The sequence below is a fragment of the Pleurodeles waltl genome, chromosome 7, assembly GCF_031143425.1.
Source record: "Pleurodeles waltl isolate 20211129_DDA chromosome 7, aPleWal1.hap1.20221129, whole genome shotgun sequence".
NCBI classification, from domain to species: Eukaryota; Metazoa; Chordata; class Amphibia; order Caudata; family Salamandridae; genus Pleurodeles; species Pleurodeles waltl.
This window is the reverse complement of record NC_090446.1, coordinates 1,484,415,334-1,484,439,049: the sequence shown is the minus strand read 5'-3', so window position 1 is coordinate 1,484,439,049 and position 23,716 is coordinate 1,484,415,334. Positions and strand designations below refer to the sequence as shown.

Sequence of the window (23,716 nt, the reverse complement as noted above, 5' to 3'; positions counted from 1 at the left end):
TTCTCTGATTTATATAAAGAAGAGGCCGAGGTAAGAGAGGAGGATATTGGTAAATGGTTGGCACATGATATGCTCCTAACTATCTCACAAGAGGAGCAAGTTCTTTTGAATAGCCCGATCTCTGCTTGGGAAATTAGGGAGGTGCTGATTGGTAGTAAGGACGGCAAGGCACCTGGGCCAGATGGTATTCCTATGGAATTTTATAAGACTATGGCTGAGTTAATAATTCCAGTTTTAATAGCATTATTTGTGGTGATTTTTTAAGATAGGGTCCCTATTCTGGGTTCATGGAATGAGGCTACAATAGCACTAATTCTGAAATCGGTTAAGAGTCCACTTAAGTGTGAGTCATGTAGGCCTATCTTCTTGCTGAACTGTGATTATAAGATATTTGCTAAAATTCTTGATGACAGACTCAACAGAGTGGGGGGTTGGTTAATTCACCCAGATCAGAAAGGGTTTCTCAAGGGCAGATTTCTACACAAATTGACGTATAATCTGGTGGGGACCATAGACATGGCCACATCTTTTGGAATGCCTCTGGCTGTAATTACCCTGGATGCAATGAAGGCCTTTGATAGAGTGAACTTGAAATATTTAGCTTTCATTTTGAGATCAGTTGGTTTAGGAGAAAATCTGTGTGGAACAATAGGTCTGATATATAAAGATCCTATTGCAAGAGTCTTATTAAATGGCAATCTTACAGACCCTTTGAAGATAACGAGGGGCACTAGGCAGGAATGCCTTCTTTCCCCATTGTTGTTTAACTTGTATATAGATCCATTGGCAAGGAAAAAAGGAGGGAACTCGGTTATTGTACCCTTCAATTGTAATGGATGGGTGAAAAAGGTGGCCCTGTATGCTGATGACCTCTTAGTATATACAGCGGATTTACTATCCGCCTTGCCTTCGCTGCTGACTTCAGCTGAAGACTTTGGCAAAGTGTTGGGGTATCAGGTGAATACTGAGAAAACAGAGGCTATGGCTTTGAATCATAAGTCGGTGGGACAAGTACAACTGAAGTGAGAAATTAGATATTTAGGGATGTTGTTTACACAAGACATCGATCAGCTTCCAATGACGAATTTAAAGCCAGTGGTAGATGTATGCATCTCCCCCTTACATTGGTTGGGAGGGTTAATTTGGTATGAATGATGATTCTGCCCAAAGTTAATTTTCTGTATATCTCTATACCTCTATCTATGCATAAGCAGTGTTTCGTAAAGCTTCACAGGCTATTACTTCCTTCATTTGGGCATCAAAAGGCCCTAGGATCACATGGAAAAAATTGAGGAGAAGGAGAGAAAAAGTGGGGATGGCTCTTTCGGATTTAAATTATTATACTTGACCATTCCAACTGAACTCTGTAATAATGTTGTTTTCTATTCTTGACTCCTCGTCCATTGGATTGATGTTTAAAGCTATGCTGGGCACTGTCAATGGAGCCTCTAAGGGATACCTTTACAAATTTAGAGATCCCAAATTCTTCAAAAAATTTAAATTGAAAACTCTTTGCGACCTTGCGGCAAATTGGTATCATTTGATGTTTGTGGCGGGAGTTAGCCATTACAGCCCCTATGCCCCGATTTGGGATTCTCCAGGTACTCCTGAATGCTTAAAGGATGTCTTAGCACTTCCAATGAAGAAGGCAGGTATAGCGACCTGGGGGGATCTATTTAGTGAAGAGGCTGTAATCTCCCTGGAGGATCTTGAGGTTAAGCTGGGGGGTGCCTTCTCTAGATTGAAATATGCCCAAATAAAAGGCTAGCTATGGGATTGAGTATCATTTGGGGCTGTAGGCTTTTTCGAGGAGTGTGTGTTGGCAGAGTCACCCAGACTCAAGCGGGTTTCAAGGTGGTATTGGGAGATATTAGAAGGATTGGATGGGGAATTTACACTGCCCGTCTCCCTTTGGGGGAAAGACATGTTACAAGGAAAGGTAGTGCAGTGGTGGGAATCATCTATTCTAACTCTGTTTAAGATAGTAAAGCCGGCGTCTTTGCAAAGGAACCATTTGTTCACTATACATAGAGCCTATTTATCCCCAGGAAGACTCTCTAAAATAGATAATAACAAGGCAATCAAGTGCCCTAAATGTGACTTACAGCTTGCCTCCGATATACTTATGTTTTATGAGTGTCCAGTGGTGGTGCTTTTCTGGAAAGATCTGTGTAACCTTCTTTCTGGTATGTTGGGACAGGAAATTCCGGTAACCATCCCTCTGATTATTTTCGGGCAGATACAAGGGGTAGATGGTGAAAGGCATAATGGACATAAAGCTCATAAGAACTTAATTTTCTATTCTATTTTGGTGGCCAGGAGGGAAATATGTCAAAAATGGACAGTGAATGCCCCTCCTCTTCTTAAAGATTGGCTGCAGGCCACCTTCTATATTGCAAGAATGGATTTGGAGGTGGGAGGTTCAAGTAAGAGGAAAGAGGAAATGTCGGCTCCTTAGCTTAATTGGGGAGGAGGCCAAGCGCGGCCTTAATGGAATAGGGAGAGTATAAATTGATGTTTAGCAGACCAATGTCCAATGATTATTTATCCCCCTCCCCTTCTTTCATTAGACTGGCTGGTGTGGATATTCTATCTACCGGTTGATGTCTATATGAGAGGAAATGGGGGCTCCTTGGCACGATCAGCTTCACTCTGGAAAGGGTGCAAAGACCAACTACAGGGCTGGTATAGGCGTTTTTTGTGAGGTGTATGAGGAAAAAAAAAAAAAACAGAAGTGAATTTGGAAGTAAAGGTGAGTTTTTACCCCATTTCCCCTCCAATCCACCAACTCAAGGGTGAAGGTCGGACTGCCACAGTTGGCTTAGCTGTAAGGCACATCCAAATGCGTTCAGTGGTAAGGGTGGCTGGAGTCAAGCCGGCAGCCACTATTTCCTATGGCACCACCGATGCAGGTGGAGTTTCTTGGAAGAGATGGCAGGACTTGTGCAGTGTATCACCTATGGGACCACCAACATCTAAAGCAGGCGGGCAGACCGCCAAGCGAGCGGATGGATTTTCATTTGGAAAACAGACAGTGGGATCATTCTAAATTAGGTCCTAAGGCCCGTATTTATACTTTTTTTGCGCCGCATTTGCGTCGTTTTTTTACGCAAAAACGGCGCAAACTTGCAAAATGCCATTGTATTTTGTCGGTTTGCGCCGTTTTGCGTCACAAAGCGGCGCAAATGCGGCACTAAAAAAAGTATAAATACGGGCCTAAATCTTTACATGATACGATTCATCTCACACTAACATATTGTTTTATTGTAATCAATCATGAATTGTAACCCTGTCATTGTTAATTGCTTCTCTCCCAATAGGTTCACATGCCACAAATACATATACACACACACTTAGTCAATTTCTGCCTCCTATCCCATTATTACCCAACAATAAATGGGAACCTTAACTTCCATTGTACAAAAATGCTATTGTAATTGTGAAAACTGGGTATAACAGTGACTTAGATATGTTGAATCTTTTAGGGGGTATAAAATACATAGTTTTGTCACTAGGAAAACAATTTTAAAATACACAGTTTTATGACTAGGAAAACAATTGTATGTGTTAGATAAGAAGAAAGACAATACGAGCGGTTGTAGCCAACAAACTGTGGATTTTCTACCAGAAATAGGTATGCTTACAGTTTTGTTGAATTTGCTGTCCAAGGAAAAGGGTATTTGTGAATCCTGAACTTTATTATAACTCAAGTACATATTAGTTTCTGAATCCGGCATGGGGTCTGACTCTGTTAAATTAGGTCTGGATGAGTCAGGTTTGCTGTGAATTATATTCTGTTCTGGAAACGCAATGCATTTTGTAGAATGGTTGTCTCAGGAATGATTCTCCACCACCTACAATGAAAATGAGACACACAGGAAATCCTCTTGCATATGCTAATTTACCTTCTGTAATGATAAACTGCACAACTCAAAGCCAAAGCTATGACGATGAGAACTGCAGGCACTGCCACAACATTGGCCAGCGTTGTCCCATCCACTGGAAAGAAAAGAAAGAAACTGCAGAAAGATAGTGAAAGGTTTAAGGTGAGTGTAAGGGGTGCCTACTCACTTCAAATAATAATCACAATCCTCATCAGGGTGACCCAGTAAATTATTTCAATATACCACAGATCGCCCCCTTGACAGACAGGATTAACTTAGAGGCAATACGTAAAGTATTTATTCAGCACCAAAACAGTGATAAAGTCAAAGCATACACAAGAAAAATCCCAAACCAATTTAGAAAAATAGAGTTAATTTTAATAAATAAAACCACACCACAATGACAAAAACATAATAAGAGATATGAACTTAAATGAAAATAGCCACAAAAAGTATGAAGCTTCATCTGCTGTCAACTGGTCAAGGTAGACCGAGACATAGTTGTGATTTAAGGACGACTTTGATGGAGTGTGCATTAGATACAGAAACCAGGGCCTAGGTTTACTAATCCTTTGTGTTGCACTTTCGTCATGCAAGACAGTGCAGGGCAACACAAAGGCTTATTTTGAATTTACAAAGCTATGCAAGGCCTGAGTTGTGTGGCCTTGTGTGGCTTTGTAAAGCGATGTAATGCAGCACAGCTGCTTGCACTGCGTTACATTACATTTGAGCTAGTGAGGAGACCTTCCCATCCACCCACCCATGGATCTTGGTGCATTTCCAGATTTGCTAAAGTTAGGAAACCTGAAAATGCTACTTCTTTTCCTCTGAGGCGTAGCAAAGAGAAATTTCTTCATGTCCTCGTTAGTTCCTTTTTCCACATATACTGCATTCTGCAGCACATATAAAAAAGAGAAAAATGCCTCTAAACCTTGTTTTTGTGCAGGAAGGCGTACCTTACTGCACAAAAACAAACCTGTCCGTCTCGAAGGCCTGCCTGCAATATGGTGCAAGGTTTCCAGAGTTGGCACTAGGTGCCATGCAATGCACCACCGCAAAAAGGCCACAGACTAATAACTTTGTAGCTATGGAGCATTTCTGATCTTTCCCTTTCATGTAACACAGTGCAGCAAGTTTGCTTTCTGCCCTGCGTTGTGTGAAAGATTATTAAATATGCCCCAGGTTCAACTTGGTCAGAGGTTTTACCCTGGGTCTCAAAAATGAAAATCAAAAATCTTCAGTGCTGCAAGGTATCAGGCTGTGGTTGAGGAGTGTTCCAGAAGGTCACTATCTGTCAGACAAGTCCTATGTCAGCAAAGTTCAGAGACATTTGATTTTCATGCCCAGAGAGGTCAGTCAGCTGACCCTTGGAGTCACTCTATAGTCCTGGGTACAAGCAAAAGCATGTCCAGTCCTTCCGGGTTCTACTCAAGTCAGCTCACAGTCAGCAGATACAATCCTCTTCCATTTCTCCTCAGGCCCAGAAAGTGTTCTGAGGAGGATACTATTGATGCTATATTCATGCCTGGCACTGTCTTGTTGTTGGGGCGACTCATGGCCCCCCTAACTAACAGAGTAAACATTTCCAGGGGTCACCATACCCACTTTTACACCATTTCCTGTGGGCCCTACTGTAAACAATCCCACAGTGCTCTCTCTGCTCAAAATGGTGAAACCCTTCTCCCCTTGTGCAGACCCTGTGTGCCCACACCCAGGGCGTGGCCAGGGAAAGGAGCAGCCTCTCTTCTGTGGTCGCTCTATGCCAGTTATGGAGACAGCTCTCCTCCTACTTGGATTGGAGCCTGCCTGGCTGGGGCAACAAAGAAGGACCCTGCCAATGTGTCGGCTAACATTTGCCTGTGAGAGGGCAGGTCCCTTTGAAGTTAATCAAGTTCCTGGGCCCAGCCCAGTGGTCATCTTGTGAAGGGAACCACCATACCTCCTCACACCCAAGACCTTCACCTCTGCTCTGGGAGCAGTTGACACACTTCGCCAGGGCTTGAGCACTCAGAGGGCTGCAGGAAAGGCTTTAGGAAGAAGAAAGGTAACTTTATAAAAGCACCCTTTCCTTTACAATGATTAGAAATTAGATTTTACTATTTAAATAGATTTTTTATAATTAATAAAAGAATCTCTGAATTACTTTTCTGGCAGCGTCCAGGCGTAAGATAGCATCATCAAACTTAAAAATGTATACCAGTGTTTTCCTACAAAATAGCCAGCCTATGGTGAAAATATCTTTTGGTGGCAAGTCAATGTAAAGATATCTGTAACATAACATGTTCTACATTTCCTACTTTTAAATGTCATGCATCCTGCCTTACGGGCTGCATAGGGGTGATGTATGAATATTTAAAAGGAGGGTTTTGACTTGTCAAAAGGGGTGATTATACATTAAATTGCAGTGCTTAAACTGCCACAGTAAGTCCACCATGGTAGGCCTGACTGTGGACTTGTTTAATTGCCAATGTAGCATAGTGCACAAAAGGTGTTCTAGTCTACTAGCGACTTTTAACTTACATGCCTTGGGTACAATTTCTACCATATACTAGGGACTTATATGTTGGTTAATTAGGTTAATTTAGGGAATATCATCTTTATCCTGTTATGCTGAGGAGCACCGGGTTCTGCAGCACACACTGCTGAAGCTGAAGCCAGCAAAAATAGTCAGTGCTAAAATCTAGGGGCAAAGCAAGCTAAAGATGGTCATTTCCTACAGTAAGCATCTTGGAGTTAGAAAAGTCGGCATCACCAGTTAACTATGATATCAGTTGAATCATAGACTGCAAATGTATTTCTGCAAAAACAAGTGGACACTGGAGAGCAGATATACGGATATGTGATGCAGTGCAACACTGGACCTCAACTTGCTGCGTTGTGTCACATGGAGAGGGAAAGAATGTGCCATATCTACCAAGATATGGCGGATGCAGCACAGATATAAAGAGAAAAAAATGAGAATTTATTTCTCCTTTTTCCACCTCTCTAGGAAGGCATGTCTTTCTGATGCATTCTCGGTTTACTACAAGTAATACATCTGGGAATGTGTCAGAATCCATGGGTGGATGCATGGGACAATCCACACTCCACCTGCAGAATGCCTTCCTAGCGCAGAGTAATGCAAGGCAGTCATTTGCACTGCGTTGAGTTACTTCAGATTTAGTACGTCATGCAGAGCCACACAAGGTGGCCCTGTGTAGCATAGTAAATCTTACATAAGCCCTGCTTTGCCCTTGCATCACGTTGTGTGACCCAAGGGCAATGCAATTCTTTTATAAATCTGGACCTGGGAATCTATTATCAATGAATGGACATACAGAGATTATTTTCCAGCATGTTAGGGTCCACGTTTAGAAAAATAGCCATAGTTTGCATGGTGGGGAAAGAACAGTGGAGATATAATCCTGTAGGAGGCTAAAGCTTTGACATTTCTAGAACCATCAACTATGCCCATTCACAGATGTGATATCAGTACTAGAGCTGGCTTTGTTACCAGGCCTTCTGACTGACTTTGCACTTATAATAGGGTGATGTGGCGCCAGGAATAGCTAGGATCTGCACCATTTTTGGTTGGAAGTCCCATTACCAACTTCACAAAAATGATCCTCGTTGTCTGTCTGTTTGGAAATCTCAGCTCCAATCTACTGATGTTCAGGTATTCAGAAGCCATGCTATTGCCATACAGTAATATTCCTGTAGATCATTTAACACTATGCACCTCGCTCTGAAATCATGCATATGCTTAGCCTATTCATTTGAGGTATAATCAGATTTTTAGAATAATGTGTTTATCACCTGCTCACTTGATTGTTCAACCTATAAAGGCTGTCAAGATACCACCACCTGCATCCAGTCCTCTTATTTCTCTGTGAGCAGCTACATCACCTATTTTTATTAGAATAACCTCTAGTGAGCACCACCATCATAACTGAGATGCACAGGACCTATGGTTTTCAATGCAACAGTGTTTGAGCTTAGATATGTTCTTACTCTGATTAGGCAGAAGAAGATGAGTTGTGCCCTCCTTATTGCTGGCAGAGCAGGTGATGCTGGATGGGAGCCGCCCCGTACCTTTATGCCGACTCTTTGTCACATAGCCATTTAAAAAGGGATCAGAGTTGATGTTTTTCTCTGCAAAGCTCACATTCCTATCCGGAAACTGCCAAGTGATGGCTGCAGGTGGGTTGGACTTCACAACACACCAGCACTCAAACTGTGTTAAGGTAAACTGGCATATTGAATCTGAAGAGATCTCAGGTCTATCTGTAAAGAAGTAAAAGATGACATTATGTTCTCAAACTCAGCAATTCCATTTGGCATATTATTTGCAGTATACCATGTCACATTAATGGTGGCTGTAGTTTGAACTTGATGGGAGCATTTGAATATATATGATGATTATATGTTTTACATTTTCTTCCAAAAATATGATTCCAAATATTTACACTGTAACTATGTTAACACCCGTCTTAAAACCCATTAAAAACCTGTAATTATGCATACTTTCTTATTTCATTTTATTAAAGTTGTCAGGTTGTATATATTATGTACTTGGTAGTAAATTCTGCAGAGTGTCTCTGAATGACTATGAGAGAGAGTAAGAAAGTGAATTTCTGTGTGTGTGTGTGTGTGCACGTGCACACTTGGGTGAGAGAGAGATTATTAGACCTTTTATGCATCTTTGTCTGTGCCAGCGTGTTTTAGGTTTTGAATCTGTGCTTAATTTTAATGCAGGTGCTCAAATGTGTTTCTATAAGTAAAGTCTTGCCTCTGGAATCTCCTGCTTCCATCACAGCCACTGCATGTTTATAGCATGTCATAGCTAAATTGTCAACAAGTGCAGCAAATGAGCCAGTTTTACACATAGGGCTCATCACCTTTCTTGCACAACTTAAGACTCTGACTTAGTTCTACAAGGTTTGTTTTCACTCGCACTGGTGATACAAGTGAAATTAGTTCAATGCACCAATGATTGAATAGGAAAGACAGATGACTGGAGCCCTGCAAGACTCCACCCAATACATATTTGAAGTGGTGTCAAAAGGTTTGAGGTTCCAGGGATGCAGTGGTAATTTGAAAAGGCAATTTCATTCTTTACAATATCACACACACAAACTGCACTAAGAAAAAAACACTTTAACTAAAAAGGGTTTATTTCAACGGTCTTAACTTGTCGCTTAGAACATCTAAAATAAGTACACAGAATATTATTAAAACAGCACAAATGCATGTTGCAAATGAGAATAAAATCAGAATATCTACCATCTACCAACCTAACACTCTAACACCAACTTCTATGCGCTACACTTGGAGACCATGGAGTAGCATAACTTGCACGTAGAGTTCTTAGGTAGAGTCATCGCACTGCATCCATGTTTACAGCAAAATGCTGTAGTTATTAGAAGTCGGGGAGGCAGTGTTCCCTGAAAAAGGAAAACAGACATTGCATCAGTTCCTCCCCTCCCAGACTTGGCTGGGTATCAGCTTTCAGCTTCAGCATAAAGTGTGATGCAGCAGCATCTCTGGCCATCAAGATCTTCTTTGGCATTATCTTGCGCAATACTCTGGGGAAAGGACCTCTCCTGATAAGTGATTACGTGGCAGCCCTTTTATATTGTATCCTATTCAGGATGAGAAGTTCTGACATAACCTTAGAATCTCTGCCATATCCTATGTGCATCAAGATATTAGTCATAAACATATTCTTTTAAACAAATAGGGTGAAAACACCTCAATTCAGACTACACTGTTTATGTTATTGCTCTTGTCTGACCTTGAAGTAGAGATAACAAGGCACTAGTCACAGACTAATGTTGCATCAGTTTTTCATATCGATATCATTGTCTGAGTGACTTGACACCTTCACAGGTTCTTGAAAAGATAAGGACAGATGGCATCTACATCAAAGGCAGACATGTCCAGGATTCTAAAAAAAAATGTAAAAAGAAAAGGAGCCCCGGCTTGCTCAAGATGAAGTCAGGCCTTATGCACTTCACATCACCTCAGAATATATTTGAGTTGGCACTTTCAACACTTCAAAAGCTGAGAAACCTCTTGATAGGCTTTTCCATAGATTCATAATTACAACCAACACATAATTGACTATCACTCTGTACTCTCTGCAGAGAGGCTAAAGAATAGATGAGTATGTAGTAATAACACATTTATGACACAGTGAATGACGCTGTCATAAACTCATACCGCCTTCAGCCTCAACTCCTTAGCTCTCAGTGAAGCCTTCATAAACACCCAGCCACCACCTGAACTTACTCCGACAGCTTATGCAATATATTGGGATATTTGATCATCTGTAGCTTTGTCTACTCTCTCCAGTTACTTCAGAGAAGCTGATAATTTGTATTCTTTTAGAATTTCTGCATTTGCAAACTATTTCTGACTTGAGGAAAATGGGTATGCAGTGAGCTACAGAAGTATTCAGTCAATCAGGATTTATAAATTACAGCTAATTACCCGATAGGGTATTCCGGCGCTTGCAGGTCTCTGCGTCTCATTGGAACAGCCAGATCTTGAGTGCCCTACGGAATTCCAGATGCAATGTGATGGTCTGGAGTTGTGTGGGAAGGCTCTTCCAGGTTTTTGCTGCCATGTGGGTAAGGATCGTCCTCCCCTTCTGCTTCGGTAGATGAGAAGAGTTTGGGCAAGTGATAGGAAAGCCAAGCATAATCTTCTCAGTGGTTGGTGGAAGTTCAGGTGGGGGTTAACGCAGGCAGATCCGTTGTTGTGTAGAGACTTGTGTGCATGGGTTAGCAACCTGAACTGGTATATTCTCTGCATGAGGAGCCAATGGAGTTGTCTGAGGGTCGTGTAATGTGGGTTCCTCGGGAAGGTCGAGGGTGAGTCTGGCTGTGGTGTTCTGTATGGTCTGAAGTATTGAGTAAATGCAGCCAGGGAGTTTAAGAACAGAACAACTGCCAAATTCAATGATGAATTAATTTTTGGCAGGATTGAAGTGCTTTTGGGATTCTGATAGGTGATATAGAAGGCTGTAGGGGAAGGTTTGAGGTAGAAGGTTCAGAGCAATAAAGGCATGTTGAAGCTAGAAATTATGTTTACGTTTTACTTCACCGACAAACAACATTTTGATAATGAGCTTAGAGCAAAACTCAACAACCTCAAAATGTAGCTTTGCATACTTAAAATGCAAACACCTAAATTTATCTGAGCAATGTATGGTATGCTTCTAGAAAAGAAAATGATAAGATGCCAAAATTGTTCCAAATTAAATGATTTCATGTGCAGAGAGCACATAACTTACACAGAATGTTGAGACGCATCACAGTGGAGTTCTCTGCACCTAGGCTGTTTCTTGCTGTGCAGTAGTATGAATGTTCATGTCGTACAGCGCTCCATATTTTGACAGTACTTCCGGTTTCACTCAGGGGGATGTGATCTGCACTTCCAGTTAGTCTGTGCCAGCTATAGGTAGATATTGGTGGGTTACTGTCACTGGAACATACCAAGGTAACTTGTCCTTCTTCCGACACTTCAGCAAAGCCACCGCTGATGCTAATGTTTGTGTTCTTTGGTGAGTCTACAACACACATGGGAAGCAAACTGTGGATGTTATAGTGTAATTCAAAATAGTTAAGTAAAAATGCAAGCACAGCAAACATTGCAAATCCAAAACTAAATTTAGAAAAACAGTTTTACCTCACGCAATTCATTTTTCTGAATGTTTAAAAAATCAGACGACTTTTGAATTTCACAATTCTTAAAGTTACCACCTGCTTTGAGGTGTTGGAGACTTTGCAAAGATGTGTGACTGCATCTGCGGTAATAGTACTCATGGAAAGCTCAACTGGGAGGGGATGCCCTTTTCAAGCTCCCTCCTAACTGGGATTCTTAGGGCCTGATTTATGAAAAGTTAGCGCCACCTTCGCGTCATTTTTTTATGCAAAAGCGGCGCAAACGTACAAAATATAATTAGGTTTGCGCTGCTTTTGCGTAAAAAAATGGTGCTAAGGTGGGGCTAACTCTTCATAACTTCAGGCCCTTAATAATTTGCTAATTTTCTTTTGAGAGTCAGAGAGGCCCAACCTCCCTGCAGTCGTAAACCTGTGATTTTGACCCAGCACAAGGATTGTAAACCCATTATTGCTTACTACATCTGTCCCTGAAGGTCATTGGTACGACTGAGTTTGTCAAATATGAATTGAATGCAGTGCTTAATTTGTGCTTGATGTTTCCGGTGCTGAGCACCGGCACTCATTTTTGAGAGCCGGGGCTTATTCTTCTGCCTCAAGCATTTGCTGCTAGCAAAAGACACATACGGGAAAGACGGAGGAAAAGAAAAACGAAAGAGCGTCACAAAGGGAGAACGTAGAAAGCTGCAAGAGTGAGCTAAAGGGGCAGGGAGTGGCTTTGTATGGATTGAAGAGGCCCGAGATGTCTTCAGGATTACGCCGCCTCAGTATTCTGTGTTCGTACATTTAATTGCAACAGCCGCGTGTTTAAGAGGAGAGCTTTGGGCACCGGCATCTTTTAATTTACAAATTAAGCACTGATTGAGTGGAACATATATTGAACCCATTGCTTCTGGGATTATTAGGGGAAAGAGAGCTCTAGACGCTCCACCTAAAAAGGGCGCGGAGACAAGAGTGCTCTGTTCCCGTTCCTGACAATACCCACTTTCTGCCAGTCTAGGCATATTGTGCGCAGGAGCCAAAAGAGCCCTTTTATTTTCCATACTCGTGGGATGCCGGGGCAAGCATTCTGTTTCATAGAGTAAGGAATAAGTTATTGCTTGTGGTGGTACAGGCAGAATTCTCTTAACTGGGACAATGTTTCCCCTAGTTTCTTCTATTAACTGAAAGTCTGTTGGTAGATCAGAAAATGGGAGATAAACTTGTAAAGGGCATTTCAGCCTACAGACAAGTAATTAATAATTCACCTACATATTAGTAACTGATCCAGTATTAAACCATTAAAATATATTTGCATTATATTAATGAAGGGACAGCTGATGCAAAGATAGAAACTGAGTTATGACTCATATCAAAGGAAAGCGTTTCTCTTGTGGGTACGCAGCCAACACTTGGAAAAGAGATTTACTTTGTTCAAACTATAAAAGACTTCTTGAACCACCATACTTGTAGTACCTGCACAATACTCATCCCTGCATTGCAGGTACCACTGAACAAATGTCACCGTCAATGTGCAACATTTTGCGATGCTTTAGGGCCACAGAGACATGGTTTAGGTGCCTCCTTGCTTACAGTTTCATTAACCCCTTCGCTGCCAGGCCTTTTCCTCCTCAGGTGCCAAGCTTTTTTTTTGGCTATTTGGGGCAGTTCACGCTTAGGCCCTCAGAACTTTTAGTCCTCATAAGCTACCCACGCCAAATTTTCGTCCTTTTTTTCCAACATCCTAGGGATTCTAGAGGTACCCAGACTTTGTGGGTTCCCCTGAAGGTGACCAAGAAATTAGCCAAAATACATTGAAACGTTTGTTTTTTTCACATAAATTGGAAAAAAGGGCTGCAGAAGAAGGGTTGGGTTTTTTCCCCTTAAAATGGCATCAACAAAGGGTTTGTGGTGCTAAAATCACCATCTTCCCAGCTTTCAGGAACAGGCAGAATCAGAAAACCCCATTTTTCAACACAATTTTGGCATTTTACTGGGAAAAAACCCATTTTTACTATTTTTGTGCTTTCAGCCTCCTTCCAGTTAGTGACAGAAATGGGTGTGAAACCAATGCTGGATCACAGAAAGCTAAACGTTTCTGAAAAGTAGACAAAATTCTGAATTCAGCAAGGGGTAATTTGTGTAGATCTTACAAGTGCTTCCTACAGAAAATAACAGCTGAAATTGAGGTAAAAAAACAGCCCTTTTTCTCCACTTTTTACTCTGTAAGTTTTTCCTGCGATGTCAGATTTTTTAAAGCAATATACTGTTACGTCTGCTGGACTCTTCTGGTTGCGGGGATATATATGGCTTGTAGGTTCACCAAGAACCCTAGGTACCCAGAGGCAATAAATGAGATGCACCTTGCAATGGATTTTCATTCTATACCAGGTATACAGCAATTCATTTGCTGAAATATAAAAAGTGAAAAATAGGTATCAAGAAAACCTTTGTATTTCCAAAATGGACAAAAGATAAGGTGATGAGAAGCAATGGTTATTTGCACATCTCTGATTTCCGGGGTGCGCATACTAGCATGTGAATTACAGGGCATTTCTCAAATACACGTCTTTTTTACACACTGTCTTACATTTGGAAGGAAAACATGTAGAGAAAGACAAAGGGCAATAACACTTATTTTGCTATTCTGTATTCCCCCAAGTCTCCCGATAAAAATGGTACCTCACTTGCATGGGTAGGCCTAATGCTCGCGACAGGAAACACAACAAAGACACATCACATTTTTACATTGAAATATGACATGTTTTTTGCAAATTGCCTAGCTGTAGATTTTGGCCTGTAGCTCAGCCGGCACCTAGGGAAACCTAGCAAACATGTGCATTTTTGAAAACTAGACACCTAGGGGAATCCAAGATGGGGTGACTTGTGGGGCTCTGACCAGGTTCTGTTACACAGAATGCTCTGCAAACCTCAAAATTTGGCCAAAAAAACACTTTTTCCTCTCATTTCGGTGACAGAAAGTTCTGGAATCTGAGCAGAGCCACAAATTTCCTTCCACCCAGCATTCCCCCAAGTTTCCCGATAAAAATGGTACATCACTTGTGTGGGTAGGCCTAGCGCCCGCGACAGGAAATGCCCCAAAAAACAACATGGACACATCCCATTTTCCCAAATAAAACAGGTGTTTTTTGCAAAGTGCCTAGCTGTAGATTTTGGCCTCTAGCTCAGCCGGCACGTAGGGAAGCCTAGCAAACCTGCACATGTTTGAAAACTAGACACCTAGGGGAATCCAAGATGGGGTGACTTGTGGGGCTCTCACTAGGTTCTGTTACCCAGAATCCTTTACAACCCTCAAAATTTGGCCAAAAAAACACTTTTTCCTCTCTTTTTGGTGACTGAAGGTTCTCGAATCTGAGAGGAGCCACAATTTTCCTTTGACCGAGCGTTCCCCCAAGCCTCCCGATAAAAATGGTACCTCACTTGTGTGGGTAGGCCTAGCGCCTGCCACAGGAAATGCCCCAAAACACAATGTGGACACATCTGTGGATTTTGGCCTCTAGCTCAGCCGGCACCTAGGGAAACCTAGCAAACCTGTGCATTTTTTAAAACTAGACACCTAGGGGAATCTAACATGGGGTGACTTGTGGGGCTCTCACTAGGTTCTGTTACCCAGAATCCTTTGCAAACCTCAAAATGTGGCCAAAAAAACACTTATTCCTCTCATTTCGGTGACTGAAAGTTCTGGAATCAGAGAGGAGCCACACATTTCCTTCCACCCAGCATTCCCCCAAGTCTCCTGATAAAAATGGTACCTCAATTGTGTGGTTAGGCCTAGTGTTCACGAAAGGAAATGCCCCAAAACACTTTCTGGACACATCAAAATGATCAAATACAAAACGACCTGTTTTTGCGGGGGCACTTGCGTTTTTGGTCCTGGGCTCAGCCGACACCTAGGGAAACCTACCCGAGGGCGTCCAGGGAGGTGTAACTTGCGACAACCCCCAATGTTTTCTTACCCAGAATTCTCAGCAAACCTTAAATTTAGCTAAAAAATCGCTTTTTTCCCACATTTCTGTGTGGGATGACCACACTGGGACAAGTTTCCTACCACTCAAAGTTCCCCTCAGCCTCCCAGTAAAAATGATACATCACTTGTGTAGGTGGGCCAAGTGCCTGTGACAGAGAAGAACCAAAAACATGTTGAAATTGAGGGGAAACCAAAGTGGTACCAAAAGGGCGGTTTAAAAAAAAACATTTTTAGGCTGACATGTGCAGCAGAATTTCTATCGGTATGGATGAGAAAATGTTGGGTGGTAGGAATTTTATGGATTCCTGCAGATTCTGGAAGGTTCCATCACACAAATGTGGGAAAAATGTGTGGTTTCCAGCAAAGTTGGAGGTTTGCAGGGCATTGTGGGTAAGAAAATGATGCAGGGTGCTTGTGAAGCACATCACCCTGAAATCAACCAGATGTTTAGTTTTCAGATGTGTCTAGGTCTTGTGGATTTTTCTACAAGGCAGCGTCCCAAAGTCAAAAAAGTGCAGCCCTCACCATTCCAAGTGGGACAATTTTGAGAGTTACCAAGCTCTAACGGCCCAAATGTAAAACCAAAACCCAAAATAATCAAATGTCCTCTTGCTTGCCGTGGAATAAGATGTTTTAGTGTGCGGGGGAGAGCTGAAGACCCCCTTCAGTTGGAATGGGGGCATAACCAGGCCCATACTGGTTGGCAGCCACCACCCCACTATTTTTTTTAATTTTTTATTCCTTGCCATCTAGTACACTTTCTGCCCCACCCCCGGGTGTGATCGGGGGTAATTGCCCCATCTGCCCACTGGTGGGCAGAACAACTTTGGCCCCATTTATTTTGAAAAAATAAATCTTCTCTGGTCTCTGGTGGGCTTTCTGCCCCCACTGGGTGCAGATGGGCCTTCCAAAATTAGGCCGATCTGCCCCAAGAGGGGCAGATATGGCCAACAGTAATGTGCCCCCATGGGGAGTGACCCTTGCCAAAGGTGTTGCCCCTCCAAACAAAACACACACATACACACACACCAAACCCTGGTGTCTAGTGGTTTCTGCCCCCCTTGGGTGCAGATTGGCCTAACTATATCAGATTATATATTAGATATTAGTAACTCGTTATCTTCAATGAATAGTTCCACATCTAAAAATTCAATGACTTCAGAACTGTAATAATAAGTAAATTTAACATTCATCTTGTTGGAACTTAAATATTCACAAAAGTCTATTAATTGTTCAACACTGCCCGTCCAGATCATAAGACAGTCATCTATATACCGCCCCCACTACAGTATGTTTGTCTGCTATGGAGTGGAATCAGGACCCCAGGCCCACCTCTCCTCAAACCAACCCATAAAAAGATTCACATAGGAAGGAGAAAATCTGGACTCCTTGTTTTTGTCTATACCAGTCCTTGCTAAATAGGAAGAAGTTATTGCTAGGATTATATTATTATTATATTGTTGGAATCATATTTGTTCAAGCTTGACATTGCTTTACAACGAGGATGGTGCTCCTGTTTTATTTTGGCAGACTCCTACCTCGTGGACTAACAATTCGGTTTGCTGTAATTGAGCAGAGTGACAGCCACTAGAGAAAAGACGGATTGTGTTGCTGACCACCATATTTGGCATTTTAGTTTTAAAATACATGCAATACTTTGACCTATCAGGTAAAAGATTTAATTAGTAGCATTTGGGTCATTTATAAGGCACATTAGCACAGATGTATGCAAGGGTGATTATGTTTTACATTTTGTATTGGGTTTTGCGCTTTGCGTATTTTAGGATTTTATATACCACCTGAGCACTTGTCATTTTGAGTCACATTTTTGAGGGATTAGTAATCAGGACCATAGGATTTCATCACTGTTTTTTTTCTGTGAGCTTCGCACTGTGAGGTGATTGTAATTTTTTTTAAATTTTTAATCTCCACTCCCATTGTGCTATGGTGAAGGGTATATACTGGCTAAGATTATGATCTCTCATGTTTATATGGAGTTATTTTCACAAATTTCAGCCCTGAGGAAGTCGTTGGGGTCTTCAGAGGGATACTGAAAATGTAACATCTGGCTGTAGCAGAAGGATACTGTGATGAATTGGAATAACATATATCTACGTACATTGAAGAACAAAATGTTGAGTTGAAAAAATAAACCACAGACTGGTGAACCACACTGAAAAATCAAGATGTCTCTCTTTAGCTGAATGAACTCTATATTGAAATTATGGTTTTGGACTGTACAGGTGCATTTTTTACATGATCAAAAGAAATGTTCTTATAGAGATTTGATACTGATTGTTTAATATATACATTACTATAGCGAGTGCCTCGTATATGATATTGTTTGTCTGAATTACTTGGTATTTAAGCTTTAGGGTTAAGGGTGTTTCCCTTATGAGTGCACCGCTTTGTTCATATTTAAGTAATTATACATGTGCCGATTGGGCCTTTGAGCGCCAATTCTCCGTTGTCCAACACCCTTTTTCTTTTCTATGCTAACCAGGTACTTTGTGCAAAATCACCTTTTCCATTGTTTTCTAGACAAGACTCTTTTCTTTTGAAAATTCATATTTTAAATTGTGTGTGTTTACTTTTTTACACATTGCTTCTGAGATAAGCCTGACTGCTTGTGCCAAGCTACCAAGGGTGTAAGCAGGGGTTATCTAAGTGTGTATCTCCATTGCCCTGACTAGAGTGAGGATCCTTGCTTAGACCTTACTGACAACCAAAGACCCCATTTCTAATAGTTGCATAGTATTGGAATGGTGCTACTGTATAGTACCATAAATGATGAATGAAGAGTTATCACCCTGAAAATAATATGCTAATCTGGGCCCTAGAATTCCAGAGTTCCAGTGTCTGTGAGAACTACCATTATCAGTAACTAGTATCTATAGATCGGTGTTATATAGAACAGTCCACGAGCAGACTGCTGAAATTAGCTAGCCAACTTTCCAATGTACCTAAAAACAGTTTCTTAGATCTTCAACATTTTAACATTTGCAAAAAATATATGAGATTAGCATTAGGCAACTGGATCATCCTCGTTTCTTTTTTTTTTAAAAAGGACATTGACAGAAAACACTTGGATCATAAGTTCTGTCCTAAAACAAAGTATGATCTTTATAAGTTCCAATGTGAGTGACAGACATTTCTAACTTCCATATTAATTCCTATGTAATAAACAAGAATGTCAAATATGGGAATTATAAACGCTGAACAGTAAATCATCTCACCTTTCTAAGCACTACATGACTAGCTCTTAAAGAACTGAAGCTGCATCTCCCTCTTCAACAGCTCAGTTGATCTACCTGCTTTTAATTGTGCTACAGCAGCTTGTTGGGATGCGTGACTGGGTGTGGCGAGTTTCTAAGAAGAAATAGAAATAGTGAGAATAGTATAAATATAGTAACTAGCTCTAAAAATTAAGCCAAAGTTTATTTTGAATATGTATTAGAAATTTAGGTTAAGGGTAGATGTCTGATGAATGCTAATGAAACCATTAGAAAACGGCACTGCTGTTAAACCTTTAGAAATAACTAATTCACTGCTAACAGGCTTCCCTCCAGGCAGTGAATAAACATTGAAGAATTGCTTCATTGTGCAGGAGGGCTCGGAGAAGCAATCAGTACCAACATACCCTGAAATGTGGCAGTGAGAAGTGAACAGGGATATAGGTTGCATTATAAAGGGCCTAGCTAGGCCCAGATCTTAAAACATGTTGAAAAAGCTCAGCAAGACTGAAGCGAATCCTCTGAGATCTCTGTCTCTGCTCAAAGCTGGGGGTGCCTATTCGCAGAACTCTCAGTGGGGTTAATCCTTATTTCTCTAGGACTGTCCAATATAAAGTTAGGTGCTCTGGAATCTGGGGGCAGGGTCCTGCCATTTTAAGCATAAGGCTTCTAAGATAGTCCAAAGCATGCACATAGAAACTGCTGCAAATGTGTAATTGCTGTACTATAGGGATTCATTAGGGATTTGATCAAAGATTTGTACCAATCACTGGCTATTGTAATGGATAAATTGCCTTCAACTGGAAGTGCATCAGAATAGCTTTGGACCTCAAGATGGAAGAACTATCAAATAGAATGTACTGGAAGGGTGTGTTTTTTTCCACTTATACCTAGGGAATGGAAGTACTTTCCAAAAGTCAATTGGCTCACCTCCTGCCTCACTTTAGTTACATAGCTGTGGTAGGGCTCAGAAGAAAAAGATGCAGCTGACTAATTGCAGAGTGATCCTGTCTCTGATTCACCTGACAGACACATTCCCGATAAGATGGGGGACTAGACAGGGCTGCCCCTGCTGTTCCTTCTGGCTATGGAACCCCTGGCGGCCTCCCTTCGCCAATTTCCACGCCTCTCCGGAGTCCCTTTTCCAGGCAGTGCATCCACAGTATACCTATATGCAGATGATATATTTCTTACCCTCACGGACCTTCCCCATTCTCTCCCGGTCCTTCTGGGCATCACTGATGGCTTTGCAGCGCTCTCGGGCAATTAAATAAATTGGGACAAAGATGAGGAACTACCCCTCTCACGTGTAACCACCTGCATGGCGGGTCCGGTGGTATCTGGCTACTCTTTTCACTAGAAGCCCTCCTGCCTCAAATATTTGGGGATCTATTGTATTAGGAACTTGGACCACATACCGAAAGATCATTTTGACCCTTGAAAACCCGTCTGAAACTTGACTTTGAGAAATGGTCCTACCTTGGACTCTCCATGTGGGGCAGAGTACAAGCTTTACAAATGGTGACATCACCAGATTTTACCTATGTCCTCAGTAGGCTTCCCATGCTGGTCCCACTGTCCCTACTTTGGTCTGTGGACAAATGCATACAATCATTTGTATGGGGATCAACCTGCCCATGTTTGGCCAGGGCCAAACATCTGGCACATCACTCTTGGGGCATCTGTCGATTGGACACTTTGACCTAGCCTTCCATCTTCTCCACTTGGCTTACCTGCTACCCGGGATGCAGGACCTTTCACAGTAGACCATGTCAGAGTGTGCGCCCTCGCCTCACTCCACCAACCCGATCTTACAGGCCATGATGAAATCCTGGTGGCGAGTCCATCATCTTCTCGGAGTTGAGCCTCTCCTACATGAGAATGTGCCTTTGTGGGGTAACACCAGCCTGCGTATTGGAGGGAAGGTCTTAAATTGGGCAATTTGGTGTTTGGCTAGGTCATCGAGCTGGGGCACACTTAAATCCCTTGGGCAGCAATGTGAGGAATTTGGTATCCTGCCTCAGCAGTCATGGAGATACCTCCAACTATACCAGTGCCTCAAACACTGTTTGGGTGCATATCCTTGGACACTACAAGCTCCCCGGCAGTCAGATTCCTCAGGACACAGAGCCGCTTCCATGGGGTGATGTCCGGCTTCTATGCCGTTTTGACTCGTCAACTCTTCTACCTCCCTCTCCTCAATAACCTCAGTATCAAATGGCAATCTCGGCTGGAGACAGACTATGAGGCAGAAGACTGGGCTGAACTCTTGGAGGCTTTTGACTGAGGGGCGAGAAAGGCATGTTTGAAGTTCTGCCTTTTTAAGATGCTACATGACTGGTACTGGACCCCAATGAAACTACAGTGGTGGGCATGCTGCAGCATGCAAATTATTGGTGTTGTCCTGAGGCCTGGTGTGACATACTGCATGTCCTCTGCGACTGCGCCTTGATCCGGCTCTTCTGGGACATGGTGGGATACACACTGAGTGAGACTCTATTGATCAAGCCCCTCCTCCCCCATCTCTTGATCTTGTTCCATGACACTGTTGACATTGCAGGCATCTCACACCCCCAGCGTTGTCTCTTACACGCGGCCCTTGCCACGGCCACGATATGTATACTTTGTGATTGGCATTCTCCTATGCCCCACACCCACAAGGGGTAGCTGTCAGCAATGTACCTAGTGGCCTCAGACGAGCACATCATCCATGACCTCCAGGAAAGGGCTGAGGTCTTTCTCCAGATGTGGATGCCTTTCCTGCATGACACAGCGGGTTGCTCTGCTACTGCCCCCTCCTTCTTGCTTCTAATACACAGCACCCCCTTCCCTCCACACACATTTCACATGTAAGCTGCCTCATGACCTGCCCTTCTGTGGAGAGTGTCTGACTAATCCCTTTCAGTGCACCCCCACCCTCTCTAAGCTCCTCCTCTTTCCCCATGTCACCCTCAAGCTCCCCTTCCTTCCCCCTGCTGCTCTGTCATCTCCCTCCCTTTCCTTCCCATCCCCTCCGCTTCCAACCTGTTTCCTTCTTTCTTTCTCTTCTCACTCCCCTCTTCCTTTCCTGTTCACCCCTACTCCCTTAAAACCCCTCAGACGCGTCCCACCTCCATTACCCACCAAAGTGCCTGCTCCCCTAGTGACAGTCTATGTAACGTGGTGGTCTCTGACAAGGGCAATAGACTTATTGGATGTCTGGCACCTATTTTTTGGTTTTATTCAAGACTGACCTTATTTACTGTCAATGTATAATAGTACAGATGTCATCCTTTGCACTTTGGCCCTCCCCGTCTTTGACCCCTCCTCTCTGTATTCCTCTGTTATGGTTCTCCAATAAGGAATTGTGAAACAAGTAAAAGAAACACTGGAGGATGCTGAAAATATGCAGCGTGCTGCCATTGTAGCATAACTAGTGAGAATATTAGTGTCAGTGCCTGCAACCCAACAGTACAGTTTAGGGGGGTCATCATAATACTTACATAGCACTTTGAATTGGGGAGTCTTTTCCATCTTCGATTCCATTCCAGACACATATCGCACACTGCAGGTCACTCTTCTCCCATGGTGGTGATGAAAGGCAGTGAACGTGTGTCTTGAAGTTACTTCCCATTTCCCTTCTTTAAGGTCCTTGTGTTCCACGCTGATTCTTCCATACTCTGGACTCCAGGTGATTGCTGGCGGATGTACGTTGCAGGTGTGAGCGGTGTTGCACTGTAGAGTCACTGTCTCTCCTTCTGTCATTTCATCTTTGTAACCATACAATTCTGGGTTAGGTGGATTCACTAAATTTAAATAATTGTAGAGTTAGAATTCCAAAATAGTGAATAATATGTAAAACAAGAATTCTATGCTGATTAAATTAACAATAGATTGTCAGCAATGATGTAAATACGCATAGTTTCTTCCTGTGATATTAACAAGGGTCATCTTCAGCATCAGGCTTGAAACCCAAGGACACTGTTATGCTGTTCATGTAATAAAGGGTTCCTTGACTATCAATGAGATGCATTCCAAAGTTGGGTGACCAGAATCAAACACTGCTGTGTCTACACTAGGCTCAAGGTCACACATAAGGCCTTGATTTGAAGTCAGACCATAACCACAATTTGGATGCAAACTGTTTTCAGGAACAGGGAAAACCACAATCAACACAATTTTCCCCATTTAGAATGCTTCTGTAATTATGTGTCTGTTATGCACTTCCAAAGGTAAAATAGCAAACTGCCATAGTGCATTTACCTGAACTTGCCCTATTGCTGTAATGAGGGTCTTCGAGGTAGAAAAAGTCCCCCTTTCAGGTTTTCAGCACAAATAAATCTATCTCAGAAAGTGAGGGTGAGTCTGACTCAAAGAATGAATTATTTTGGAAGCTAAGTTATGTTGCTTACTGTATCCGGTGATTACTTTGAACCTTTAAGTTAAAATGCAATTAGGGGGCAAAACACAAAAGCATTTATGACTGCAGGAAGGGGTACAACAGGAGTACCCTTTTACATATTTTTTTTATTGTAAAGGGTGCAAGCAGGAAGAAGAAAATAGCAGGATACAGCATAATAGTGCATAATAGTGCTTAAATCAAAGGAGCCTAAATATACCATAATTACTTCACATAATTTAAATAAGTCGTTAGAAATAAGCATTTCAATAATTAACGTAATCAAAAATACCTAATCTGACATCATATAATCTGTCATACTCCCAATAACACGAAACTATTTCAGGGTGGATCCTCTGACCTTGCCTATCTGAAGTTCTGATTCACATGCCTCCATCACTTCTTTCCACCACTCCTCATATTGTGGTGGAAATGAGGATTTCCAGTTTCTTGCAATAATAAGTCTAACTATAGAAAGAATATAGAGAACCCAATCGGTAGCCTCTATACCCAACAGGATCCGTCTTAGCATAAGTATCCCTGGATGAGGTTTTACTTTAGATATCTGTTGATGGACCAAAGACCAGAAT

At 42.1% G+C, this 23,716-nt stretch overlaps 1 protein-coding gene across 1 annotated transcript in view; it reads right to left on the bottom strand.

The window, feature by feature from the left end:
• Window positions 1-1,200: 1,200 nt before the first annotated feature.
• The window catches only part of LOC138247085 (sialic acid-binding Ig-like lectin 14), a 104,502-nt gene continuing 81,986 nt past the window's right edge, over window positions 1,201-23,716 (bottom strand). The window contains exons 4-7 of the mRNA XM_069201831.1: window positions 22,231-22,533; window positions 11,161-11,436; window positions 7,956-8,147; window positions 1,201-1,268 (exon numbers count right to left, since the gene is read on the bottom strand). Coding sequence (XP_069057932.1) covers window positions 1,201-1,268; window positions 7,956-8,147; window positions 11,161-11,436; window positions 22,231-22,533 — 839 coding nt within the window. The remainder of the gene's footprint in view (window positions 1,269-7,955; window positions 8,148-11,160; window positions 11,437-22,230; window positions 22,534-23,716) is intronic.